General features: G+C 42.3%; 1 protein-coding gene across 1 annotated transcript; it reads left to right on the top strand.

Annotated features, from left to right (window-relative positions):
- Nucleotides 1-1,539: 1,539 nt before the first annotated feature.
- On the top strand, nt 1,540-13,386 carry GPA33 (glycoprotein A33; the record flags this gene model as incomplete). Its single annotated transcript, XM_084282328.1, has 6 exons — nt 1,540-1,573; nt 6,014-6,165; nt 7,048-7,258; nt 7,826-7,984; nt 10,321-10,434; nt 13,259-13,386. The coding sequence occupies 6 exons, from the start codon at nt 1,540-1,542 to the stop codon at nt 13,384-13,386; spliced, it is 798 nt and encodes a 265-aa protein (XP_084138454.1).
- Nucleotides 13,387-13,718: the final 332 nt, after the last annotated feature.

The raw sequence follows: 13,718 nt of genomic DNA, 5'->3' as shown, positions 1-13,718 counted from the left end.
GGTGACTCCAGTTCTGAGTCATGCAGTAACATCCCACTGTTGATTCATTTTGCAAACAAACAAGCAAGGAAGAAAGGATGTAGAAAAGGACACGGATCTACCTCATACCACAGATACCACTGCTGCTGCATCATTCTGGGCAGGGGGTGCCTCTCCCCCTTGCTTCTTACTTGAGTGCTGCATCCCTACATGGGGATGGGGCCACATCTGCAGGGACACCACATCACAACAGGCAAAAGCCATGAAACAGGAACTCAAGTCTTTGTGTACTCATAGCCCAGACTTGTCTTTAAACAGTTACTGGGGCGGGCAAGCAAGAACAAGAAAAAGTGATAGATTTAATCTTGCATGTCACACCAAGGGGAAAATGGATTTCGGATTACAAGTTTGAACAGATCCTAATGGTTTCATGTACCAAAAGAGGATGAACTGTATTGATCCTACAGCTGTCTTCTCAGTGCAATGCAATTGTTAGCCACTTCTCAAAAGCAGTATCACATGTGTTCTTGTTAATTACTGCTAAATGAGGCAGGAAGTGATCTGAAGACGTTTGCTTATGGACTTCCATATTATTGGAGAACAGAGCTTTTAAATGACCTAAATGTTGCAGGAGCACATACCCCATTGACACCCAATAAAAAGTGGTGCTTTTAAGTCACTGAATTGCTTCTGAAAATCCTGTTCATGATTCGTTAGAATATAACTGCAACAGGGGATTATAGCCAGACCTGAAAATCCACCACGACCATTCCCATGTAGACATGCAGATAGGACCTGCCTAAGTTACAGACTTGTGGAGAACACGCAAACAGCATGCAGCCTGGAAGCTGTTCCTTACAATTTGCTACAAATTGTTGCCTTATGGGATTACGGTGGCCATGCAGAAAAGAGACAAGGATGCTAGAAATCTTTGCTAATGAGTGTATGTACATGCAAACATAGCAAAAAGTAACAAGCTGTAAGAGGTTTGGCATCTATCATCGGAGATTACTACACCCATTCATAGATGCACTCACACTGAACATGGCTGGGGGCTACCCTCTTAGGTGGGAGAGATAGGATCTTGATGGAAGGTTCTTCCTCTGTCTTAAACAGGAGCTGGTGTTAGCATTATGCTACCTATGCATAGATATTTAAGCTGAATGAGGCTTATTGTCCCCCATGTCAAACCACGCATTACTTCAGCTGTGTTGTACACTCCCAATAATTGCACCCTTTGGGCTGCCTCCTCTCTCGCTTTCTGTATCCACGTGATAGGAGAGACTCGTAAAGGCAGTTTAATTGAGGAAGGACTGTCACAAGAGGGGAAGGGGCAGAGAGCAACAACAGATGTCAAAGCTTACTGGCAATCTGCCTTGTCAGTCTGGCCAGGAGGAGTGGCGTAGTAGAATAGCACTTTACAAGAGAAGGAGAAAGCAAACCTATGATGCCACTGTGAAGAAACCTTCAGGTAAACGCAACTGCTTCTCTAGCCACCTGCAAGTTAGAAGGAAGAGCATCTTGAGGTGAAACAAAGGGGAAAGGAGGAGGAGGAGAGCAATGAAAGGGCTTCAGCTGTTTGTTTTCAGTGCAGGTGAGTACTAATTTGGTTATGTCCTCAAGGGTTAGGTAGAAGGAAACAGCACCACAAAGTCTGAGCAGTGTTGGGGACTTGGCTTTGTTTAGTAAAAGTTTCTGCATGTTTATGATTAGGTGGGTCTATTTACTTTCTCTATGCTGAATGTCCAGACTTGCAGGCATCTCTTTAAGCTGCAAGATAATTTCAGGAACACGAAAAGAATGCTGTTCTTCAGGAGGCTGGAAAACATGTTTTTGAAATGAATTTTAATTGCTTCTGTCAAATACAGCATTTCTTTCTGAAGAAGGCACTTCCTCAACCAGAATTGGAAAAGGCCTTGGGTATTAATTTTTTGTATGTAAATCTGCATGTAATATATGCCTCCATAAGTTTAAATCCTACTGCTTATATATACTCTGATGTGACTTGTGATCTCTCTATATTATACATCTCAAGGGGATTCACAACGACCCCTACCTACGCATATAAATCAGCCAGACTCGCCCTTTCTCATCCTGCCTTGCAGAACCTGCACTCTAAGTTCCACTGCTTTTGACCTGTTGTCTTCTCATACAAATGCTTATACGCCATCCTGCAGACTTTAAAAAAACCTACTCACTTGGAAATCAAAAATCCTGAAAACTGTGCTTCAACAAATAAACCCACAAGAAAATAAATTCATGAGGCTTAACATAATTAGAAAAGGTGGCTGTGTTCCATATATAACAAACATGACTTGAGTAATTATTTGGCGATCAATATGTAAATTGCATAACACCATTGGTATTCATTCTCCTTTTTAATTATTCTCACCTTTCATACGATCTAAACTACAGATGGTAAACTTTTTGGTGCAAAAATATGTATGGTGTGTGAGGCTCTTTTTGTCTGTTTGGGCAGGATTCAAACAAAAATTCACTGTTAAAATACTGGCCTGTGAAGAATTTTTGGACAAGGTATAGTAGATTCTTGCAGTGGACCAGAGCAGAGAAACTACAAAGCACTTTGCAGTGTGGTGTTGGGATACTTGAACTACCTATGTCAGGCTCTCAGTGCAGGTTGACTTCTGCTGAACTTCTCACTGCAATTGTGTGAATAACTGATACTGTGTCCTTCTTGCTGGATGAAAAATCCCAAATGGTCATTTTGAATCAAACAAAATACTTAATTTTACTGCGAATTTCACATTGAAGAGGTTTCTACTCTCCCACTTCGGAGTTAAATTCCAGCTAAGTTTCTCAGTAGAAATTAAAAATCGGAGCATTTCCTCTTGAAAGTGAAACATTTCAGTTTTTCCTAAGTTCCTCACTAGTCTAATCAATCAAGGCAACTCGGTGAAAATAAGTTTGTTTGGTTAGAATCTCATTTTTTTTCCTTTAATTGTTTTCAGCTCTACTAGTTGCCCTTCAGTCTGTTTTTATACTCTGTATTAATATTTATTCAACAACGAATGTGAAAGTAAACACGTTGCTTTGATTGTCTTCTTCCTTTGCACTAATACTGATGCTTTAAGTTGAGCAGAGGGAAATAACCATTTTAAAGAATTGAGAAGTTTTATAAACATACTAATAAATAACAGTAAAAAGTAATTCATCTTAAATCTAGATGATGCCATCCAACAATATATTGGTTATTGGTCCCCTCTCCTTTCCTGAAGTTCTTTCAGAATTGACCATCCCGTTCCTTCCACTGTATTTTGAATAGATTCTGTTTTAGCTCAGGAAAAAAAAAATCAAACTTTGATAAATAAACCTCAATTTTTAGATATGCTAACTATAACTAGATGGCTGTTGGTGACTTTGTGAAGGAGTAAAATGTGGTGAGAAGGGGGATGGAGAGAAATCAGTGTGAGTAAGTGGCACTCCAGAACGAAACCATGAAACCTGAGAGCCAAAAGGAGTTGTAACAACGGCAACATGGGAGCAGGAAAGAGATGTAATGGATGAAAAATGGGAGAGCATCAGAAGATGTCAGGCATGAGGATGACAGCAACACACAAATAAGTCATCTTGCTTGTTATCAGCTGCTTCTCCAGTACATCGACGTTCCCCGACTCTGCACTGAAGATGTTTGGGGATAAAAACAAACAAAACCAACCAAATTAATTTATTGTAGGATTTTGGTCAGCCAACTTGACAAAGGCAAAGCACTTCTGACTGAAGCCTTAGGGCTGGGCAGTTTCTCTTCTGCCTCAGGGCTGAGTTAATGACCTGTCAGTGAACCCTGGCCTACTGGAGTCAGTTTGTGACAAAAGGATCAGGAAATGGGTTTTGCTCCATCTCATAGGACAGGCTATGATACTTCCCACCCAAACGCAGGAGAACATCTCTATCCAGTCGCAACAGGCGACAAGATGGCTTTTATAGGTGTCTCTCATGCAGAGAGAATCACTAGAAACAGTAAGAAAAAGCCCTGGGGCTATGGAAACACGGCCCTTGTACTGGCTGCTCCAGAGCAGATGAGAACCTGGGAGTGGCTGCAATAAAGGAACACTGGAAATACTTTGCCCTGCTGGTTCTCCTGTATAGCTGTCAACAGCTATAGATGAATCAGTCCCTGAGAGGGCAGAAACTACTTCTGCCATGTCACAGAGGAAGAAATTAAAATGAACATTTAATAATTAACTGCGTGAACCCACACAACAACTCGATTAGAGAGCTGAGAACACACAAAGGTGGCAACTTCAGCTAGAGGCATCCTGGCCGAGTGGCCAGATCTTTTCTTACCAGGGCACCACAGAATCTGGCTGCTGTGGTAATTCCCATCCACCCGCCTCGGGAGAGGGAAGGTGCAGCAGTTCTGACAGGATAGGCCACTTCTAAGAGGGCCCTTGAAGGGCCATTCGCCATGGGGAACAGACTGGATACAGGTAGCTGTTACAGAAGCTCTTGCCCTTCTGAGGGGGAGCAGGTCCCAGAGCCAACTGTCCTATGTTGCTCTAGAACAGTGATAACAAAATCTTTGGGGTGCCTACACTGTTATTTTTTAAGGGGAACTATAGTTCACTGCTGCTGTAGTCAAGGATCTGTAGTGTTCAGTTTGCTGATGGCTTGCTGCTGTTGAACTAAGGCATGTCTGTGATCACTTTTTGTAAAAAAGCATGTATTTACAATCCATGGGCAGCTCAAAGTGGAATCCAGACGTCCTTTGTTCTTTCCTTCACACACGTTTCCTCATGGATCTAATCTGGACAGAGACATGGCTGAGTGAACCCAAGTCTTGCTGGTGACTTTTCAGTCACTTCCTCTCTGGGGAACACTGACTCCGCCTGGTTCTTCCAGAAGCAAACCATCACCACCACAGCGTGCCCCTCTTTAAGGGTGCATGCATCTCTGCCCTCCTCCACCTTCCTCTCTGCTGGACCTTGCTCCTCCTTGTCATGGGAGTGCCTCTGAGCAGCGTTCCCTTTCCCTCCCCCCTCCCTAACTAGTTGCAGGCTTAGAGTTTTCAGATGATTCATTTTAATGCCCCACAAAAAAACAAACAAACAAAAACAAACAAACAAACAAAAAAACAAACCACTACAAACTGTGAGGACAAAGCAGGTGTTTTTAAACATAGGTTCCCACAGACATAAAGGTAATCTAGGCCAGGACAGAGGAAAACCTCCGGCAAAGTTCTGAGAATAGCTAAGAGCTGACACTACCTAATGCTCAGGTATGATGAATTAAGCATCAAGGCAAAAGGAATACAGCATACAAGAAACGCCTAGACTGCACCCTGCGTGCTTCACCAGGGCCCAGAGGGATTTCTGTTCTATGCAACTCTGCTATTCCTGTACTCCACAGGCAGGAGCTATGGTTTTTGGAGAAAGGTGGCTATCACCCTACTCATTTTTAAACACAAATAACTAATGTTTCTTTTTTTTTTTTTTTTTTTTTTTTTTTTTTTTTTTTTCCTTTCAAGTTCTCTTTGCTTTCTTGGGTTTTGCTTTGTTTTGTTTCAGGGCATTTCATGAATACGTTCTGGTTCTCTAGCACAAAATGTCACTTCTCTATGGACTTGGTTTGGTGGAAGTTATTTGTCAGTTTTCCTGCTCCCTGAAATTTGACAGTATCAATTTGTTAGTTTAGCCTGAATCCTTAAGAGTGCTGATGCACCTGTATTATCGGTTTATCTGTCTCCCTCTGTACATTTAGGACCTGTCAAACCATGTCAGTCATGCTGAAAGTGGGCTCATAAAAAATTACATCTTTATAACTCCACAGGTAAAGAAGAGGGAAGGGAGAAAAAAAAAAAAAAAAAAAAAGCAGAGTTTAGCTCTTAACCATCCTGTGAGGCAGCTTCCTATAGTCAATCAGCCTCAGCATATGTTGCCTCCTGCTCAGTGGGCAATGTCATGGGTGTCAGAGGGGAGGTTGTGGGTTACTGTGGCATGTAAGAAAGCCAAATAGACAAAACATGAAAATCAGATGCCATTAATTTTGCTGACTAAAGTATGTATTCTCTTCCTAGTTCTGGTGACTGCTCATACCCTTACTGTGGAAACACCTGCCAAGGAATTACAGGTGGCACGAGGGAGCAACGCTACTCTCCGCTGTCAGTTTAATACTGATGCTTCCATCACCGCAGGAGATTTTGTTGTCTGGAAGAAAATCAATACTGCGGTAAATCAAGTTGTATAAAGAAATATATGATAGAGTATCTAATAGTGGGGTGTGAGAAGAGATGGAAACAGGACTGTGGGAATATGTGTTGGAAGTAAAGGATTCCTTCATGACTTTTTAATCTCAGCACTATACAATCAGAAACTCTGAATCTTGATTCAATTTAATACAAATCTATTGTGCGATATTAGGCAAACGCATACCTTTCTTTTCCATCTGTCTTGGTCTTGCAACTGTATATGGAGGATACATCACTCTATATACCTTGGGTTTACATCTGTTAACATATATGAAATGTTCAGATGCTTTAGAAAAAGCTATGTATATTTTTGCATATGTAGTATACATACATATATATCTTTGATATTTTATAAATACTTGTATTGATAATAGTACATGGAGAGATCCTTGATCTCTTACTTTCACAGGGAGTATTTGAAGATAAGAACACCTCTAAAGTTCTCCTCACCTTCTTGGGAATTAGTGAGAGGAGAAGCAGAACTTGGAGCTCTCCTTTCAGTAACTGCTAAGGGTTTATTCACCAAAGATCCTTGCTGGAAGAAAGCAAGGGAGTATATGTAATCATAGGGGGATTTGATTGACATATGGATGTCAGAAAAGTCTCGGGGTGTCCTGTCATGGAGAGGAAAGTAAATATGACCCCGCAAAAGAAATCAGTTGTTTCTGACAGATAAAGTAGAAGGAGATTCCAGACAGGAAGCTCGACTCTTTTGAACTCCTAAGGTTCTCTTGGCCTGGGGCAGTTTTAAGGTGCTCTTTTCCAAGTTGTTCTTATCTTAAGAGCAGGCTAATCCATGGATTTAGGCTGTAGACTTGCACAGAAGAAACTAACATTGACTAGCTTCCCTCCCTCTCTGACAGGATGATGCTGTCACTAGGTATTTTGATGGACTTGTACAGTATGGCAAGGGCTACGAAAACCGAATACAATTTACTGGTAACTTAGGGAGTGGGGACATCAGTATCACCATCAATGAAGTAACCATGGAAGACAATGGGACGTATGTATGCAGTGTTCGTCTACGGAATGACCCTCCTCGGCAGTCTGCAACCACGAGTCTTTACGTCCTCAGTAAGCATAATGGAGGCAAAAACAGATCCATTAGATAATCCACTATCCTTCTCCTAATGTCCGTACTGTTTCTTAGACCACAGATTTTCTAACAGAAAAAAACCTTTCCCAGTAAATCATAATCTGCAATTCTCTTTGGTCTTTTCCTACTACTACAGTAGTGGGTTGGAAGGCTTAAAGCACCTGACTCCCTTAAATACTTGACTGCAAAAAATACAGTTTTTAGAGTTATATAGTTCACTTTCCTAATAATCCTTGCCTCATTACAGGTCATTCCCCACTCCCCCTGTGGCTTGTCACACTCAAGTTATCAAAGGGTGAATTGCCCAGCATTATTAGAGATATCTCAGAAAACATCTTACAACTTCTTCTTGGCTGACAGGTGTCAAGGAGGGACAAAAAAACTTAGGGACAAGAGTTCACTTCAGTTCCTTTGAGAAAGTGGTAGGTGCATGGCCAGCTTCTGATCATCAAGAATTGGAAAAAAAAAAAAAAAAGTTGCAGGAGATGGGTTGAAACAAAATGCTATGTCTGAGTAACAAAGTTTCTGGTTTTTCCTTCCTTCAGTTGCACCATCCAAGCCAGAATGCAAGATTGTGGGCACAGCAGAATATGGCCAAACGATCAATCTAACCTGCATTTCTCATGAGGGCTCCCCAAAACCCACATACAGCTGGGAAAGCTTCAATGTACAGCATGAGCCCCGTGTACTACAAACAACAAAAGGTATGGGAATTTCTAAGTCGCCAAGTCTTTGAGTCCTCTGTAGTTCAGGACTGGAAAGACTTTGAAATGCAAATAATAATAATAATAATAATAATAATAATAATAATAATAATAATAATAATAATAATAATAATAATAATAATAAAACCACACTTCAATTCATTTTCTAGGAAGTTCTCTGACCAGGATTTTAAGAAGTCGTCCTTTTGGCAGCATATACTCCTAAGTAACTTAGCAGGGCAAAAAGGACTGTTACTTGAAATAACAGCAGTCACTAAGATTTTCATTTCAGCTCTTACCTGGCAAGAAAGATGTCTCATTTTGGCACTGAACAGAAATAATTACTTCTCAATTGCTGGACGTAAGGGTGGGATAGTATGAGAAATAACAACCAGTTTTCTAACTGGTTTTTATATCTCCTCTCTTGACAATGACTTTCTAGCCATTCTTTCACACTTTCTAGTGTGAAGGCAAACAAAAGTTTGCTCTGAAATCTGCTTTCCTTTCAGAGATAACTCCTCACGTAGAGGAACGGGTCATGAGAAACAGTTGCACCATTTCTGCTTTGAGAATAAAAGAGGCTTCCAAGTCTTTAGGACTGTCAGACAAGCCTTAATGTTTTATTTGCATTTTGGTTTAAGTCAGAATCTGGAAAAAAAGTATATGAATTTCCATAACAGAACCTTTGGTAGAACTATTCATACAGTAATAAGGGTTTAATAGCCTTTAAAGTGTAGCAGTGTCACAGGACTCAGATTTATTAATTCAAGCCACTTCCTTTCTTCCTGATACATACAATGTCAGAAGGACGGAGTATGTGTCTGAACCTGCCATTGCTGGTTTTAGTTATTGTAGCACTGCTAAGGAGGTAAACTAAATATGATCAGACTATAGACTATTCAACTCTCACTAGGTGATTCTTGCATAAATTATGCAAAATATGAAACATACACAGAAACACAAACCTTATTCACTTGACTGGCCACTAAGCGGTGCTAATGCATCGTGCACAGCCCTGAACACACCGTGATTTGTTGTCTCAAAGCAACAGCTGTCTGCCCATTCGTTCTGTGCTTTCCTGGGGCAGGAGCCTGTTCTGAGCCATTTCCACACTATTTCTGTTTTCATCAGAGCACTGCTGTCCAGTAAGCATGCCTGCTGTCTCCTGCCCCCCTACTGGCTGGATGCCCTACTGTCACTACAAGCAATATGCTAAGACTTTGTGCTAAGCAAGTCCTAGTGCTGCACATTGTCCAGAATTCCCTCAGGAGCCACTCCAAAATTGACAGTATCTGACATGCATTTTCCAAAATCAACTCACCAGTCAATTACTTGTGATTTAATATAAGAGGATTTACAGCCCATTAATAGACTGCAATTCTGAGAGCTATAAACATCACACTGAAAAAAAAAAAAAAAAAAAAAAAAAGTGATGCAAGCTCGGCAGCAAGCTGAGACTTTAAGAAATGAAGCACGTGGAGTCTGTTATTTCTTGGTCTGCTTGCTCTTTTACTATCTGGCACTAGGCGTCAGCAAAGACTAAACAGAATCCCAGTCCCTCTCATGAGCTGGAAAGAACCAAGGATTACACAGAAAATAATTGGAAAGCCCCTCAAAAGTTTTTGGAGCCTTTAGGTTTTACAGCAGGAATCTGGACCTTTATCAGTAGATCCCAAGGAAAAAACATGGACTCTGCACAAGTGTCAGCTAGAGATGTAACAAGCAAACACTGACTGCTCTGACAGATGGAGCTAAACTTTAATATATGGTTCTGTGCTCTGTTAGGTTGGATAGGAAATGTCTAGCATCACAGCATTTCCATGTCACTGTATTTCTTCATTTATTTTCACAGCCTGTATGTCTTCTCTCAGACTAAAAAACTGCTAGATAATTTAAATCAGAAATCCTAAGAGCTGGAGGATTGAATAACTTTTTGCCATTTTACAAGTTAATTCATCAGATGACCACTTCTTAAAGACAAACCACTGGTTTGTGCAGTCTTATGTTTGTAGGCAAAGAGGGCTGCTGGCCATTTTCCCACTGAAAAAAAAGCTTTCACTAAGCATACATACTTCTTTCCCCTCCACCTACAGTTTTCTTTCTAAAAGCAATGTTCAAATGCCACATTCCCTGTGATCAAAACAGCACACTTTGTCCTTCCACAAATCACACGAAATTCCACTAGCGTGGAAACTCCTGAGCAAGATGGAGCAATCCGTCAGCTTTAATAACTTCTCATCGCTCCTACCTTCCTGTGCTAGAATTGAAGGGTTGCTGTTCCCATTTCCTTTCCCTGTTGTAATTCTTTTCCTGACTGGGTTTGTGTTTCACAACAGGGGAGCAAATAACTCTGAAGAACATCTCAGCGGATACATCTGGCTTTTACATCTGCACTTCAACAAACATTGTGGGAAAGGAATCTTGCAACATGACGGTCAGCGTTGTGCCACGTAAGAGACTAAGTTGCTTATTGGAATAATAGTGCCAGAGGATATATCCAATCTAAATGTGAAAGCTTTAGCAAAGACAGCATAAACAAAATTATAAAATTATGCTTTCTTGAGGGGAGATCCTAAAAGGCAGCCCTAAGGAGTGCTAATGACCAGGGTGGGCTAATGGGGCTTATTGACAGAGCTTTAAACTAGTTTTGAAGAGGGAAACACCACTTGGTTCTACACCAATGCATGCAGCATGAGGAGCAAGCAAGAGGAGCCAGAAACCTTGGCCCAGTCCAGAACTACGACATCATTGGCATAAGCAAAGCCTCGTGGGAAAAGTCCTGTGGCTGGGGTGTTAATGAAGGATGGTTACAGACTCTTCACAAGGGATTGGCAGAGCAGGTGAGGCAGGGTGGTGGTGCTGTATATAATGGTGAGGCTGGGCTGTATGGAGCTTGCAGTTGGCGATGACACAGTTGAAAGCCTTCGAGTAAGGATTAAGGGACAAGCAGATAAAGGGGATGTCATTGTGGGAGCCTACTATAGACCTCCTAGCCAGGATGAGGACACCAATGAATTACTCTTTAAGGATCTAAGAGATACCTCTAGATCAGCCACCCTTGTCTTTATGGGTGACTTCAACTTGCCAAGCGTAAACTGGGAATACCACACAGCTGATGCAAACAGGTACCGGAGATTTCTAAAACACATTAGTGATAAATTCTTGATACAGGTACTAAGGCAGCCGACTAGGAAAGGTGTCCGTCTAGGTTCATTGTTTGTAAACAGAGAGGCTGTCATGGGTGGAATGGTGATTGGTGGCTCTCTTGGCCATAGTGACCATGAGGTAGTCAAATTTAAAATCTTTGGTGGTAGGAGGAGAACTGCCACCAAAACTTCAACCTTAGATTTGGGTCAGCATAACTCAAGCTGCTCAGGGAACTTGGTAAAATCCCCTGAAAAACTGCTCTTGAAAGTGTTTTGTCCATCAATACTGGTCAGTTTTAAAGTACCACCTCTTAAGAGCACAGGTGCATGCAATTCCAAAATATCAAGCAGGTGGGGCAGAAGGTGGGCTTGCCTAAGCCTGGATCTTGTTCTAGAGATTAGGTGGAAAAAGAAAGCATATGGATGCTAGAAGCAAGGTCAGGCAACACAGGAGGACTACAGAGATGCTGTTCGCCATTGTAGGGAGAAAATTTGTGCATCCAAAGCCCAATTATAGTTGCAGCTGGCCAGTGCTGGGGGGACATATTTTTTTTTAAATACGTTAAAAGCAAAAGGAGGTCCAGAGATAACACTGGTCTGTTACTTGATGAGGATGGTCACCTCACAAACAGGAACACAGACAAAGCAGATATGTTTAATGCCTTCTTCACCTCTGTCTTCACCACTGATGATGGTCCCTGGGACCCTCGAAGTCCTGAGTTGGAGAACCGTGACTGTGGTAATGATAAACTCCCAACCAACCCTGAATCTGTGCAGGATTTGCTGCTGCAACTAGATGCATTTAAATCTATGGGGCCTGATGGGATTAATACCAGGGTACTCAGAGAGCTGGCTGATGTCATTGTGAAACCTCCCTCAACTTTTTTTCAGTGGTCTTGGGAATCTGGCAAGGTCCCAGTCAATTTGAAGCTGGCAAAAGCTGTTCCAATTTTCAAGAAGGTCAAAAAAGAAAAGTCCTGATAATTACAGACCTGTTAGTCTCACTTCAGTACCTTATAAAATTACGGAGAAGAGTGTTCTGGGAGTTACTGAAAAACACCTGAAAGACAATGCAGTCATTGGTCACAGTCAGCATGGGTTCATTAGGGGAAAGTCTTGCTTAAGGAACTTAATTTCCTTTTATGACAAGATTACCCACCTAGATGACTGAGGGAAGCCCACTGATGTAATCTTTTTGGATTTCAGCAAAGCTTTCCATGCTGTTTCTCACAGTATCCTTCTGGACAAAATATCCAGCATACAGCTAGACAAATACATAATGTGGTGGGTGAACAACTGGCTAATGGGTTGGGCTCAAAGGTTTATAGTAGATGCGGTTACATCAGGTAATAAGTTTAACAAGAGCAAGTGCGGGATCCTGCACCTGGAAAGGGACAACCCTGAATATACATACAGACCAGGGGATGAGAGGCTGGAGAGCAGCCCCATGGCGAGGCATCTGGAGGTTCTGGTTAACAAGTAGAAGCCAGCAGTGTGCCCTGGCAGCCAAAAGGGCCAACCATACCCTGGGGTGCATCAGGCACAGCCTTGCTAGCCAGTCAAGGGAAGGGATTGTCCTGCTCTGCTCTGGTGTGGCCTCACCTCAAGTACTGCATGCAGTTTCAGGCACCACAATATAAGGAGGACATAAAACTATTAGTGTCCAGAAAAGGCTACAAAGATGGTGAAGGGCCTAGAGGACAAGATGTATGAGGAGCAGCTGAGGTCCCTTGGCTTGCTCAGCCCAGAGCAGCGCAGGCTGAGGGGAGGCCTCATGGCGGCCTGCAGCTCCCTCAAGAGGGGAGCGGAGGGACAGGCTCTGCTCTCTGGGGACAGCAACAGGACCCGAGGGGACGGCATGGAGCTGGGACAGGGGAGGGTCAGGCTGGGGGTTAGGGAAAGGTTCTGTGCCCAGAGGATGGTCGGGCACTGGGACAGGCTCCCCAGGGCAGTGGTCACAGCCCTAAGCCTGCCAGAGTTCAAGAAGTGTTTGGACAATGCTCTCAGACATAGGGTTTGATTTTTCAGTAGACCCATCTAGAGAGACGAGTTGGACTCAGTTATCCTTATCCTTGTGTATCCCTTCCAACTCAGACTATGCAGTGATTCTATTTCTCCTCCTTTATAGCATCCATGAACATTGCCCTTTATGCTGGCATCATTGGAGGAGCTGTTGCTGCAATTGTAGTTATTGGTATTATAGCCTATTGCTGCTGCTGTCGGGGGGAAAAGAACACCGACTATGAGATGACGTAAGTACCTTTTGCTAGAAAAGTGAATGGAACATACACTGGTACACATTCTCGCTCTGCTATCAGCCTATGGAGTGGAGAGCACAGTAGAAATGAAGTCACCAAGGAAAGTATGCACTACTTTCCTCCTTTCTGTTTCTACACTAGTGACTCCCATCTCTTCTCACAGAATATGCCCTTATCACCAGATGCCTTTGTAGTCTCTGGGGTAGAATTCAAACACTCAAACCTTGGCATGCACAGCCACTTGGTAAACAAAATCATGATTGTCTCTCATTTCCCCTAGTCCCGATAGCTGTTTCTGTCCTTGCTAGCCTAAATCACCATAATGCTCTG

Source organism: Netta rufina, assembly GCF_964035555.1.
Source record: "Netta rufina genome assembly, chromosome: 1".
In the NCBI taxonomy this organism is placed as follows: domain Eukaryota; kingdom Metazoa; phylum Chordata; class Aves; order Anseriformes; family Anatidae; genus Netta; species Netta rufina.
Note: the sequence above shows the minus strand (reverse complement) of the source record. Positions and strands in the feature narration are given on the sequence as shown.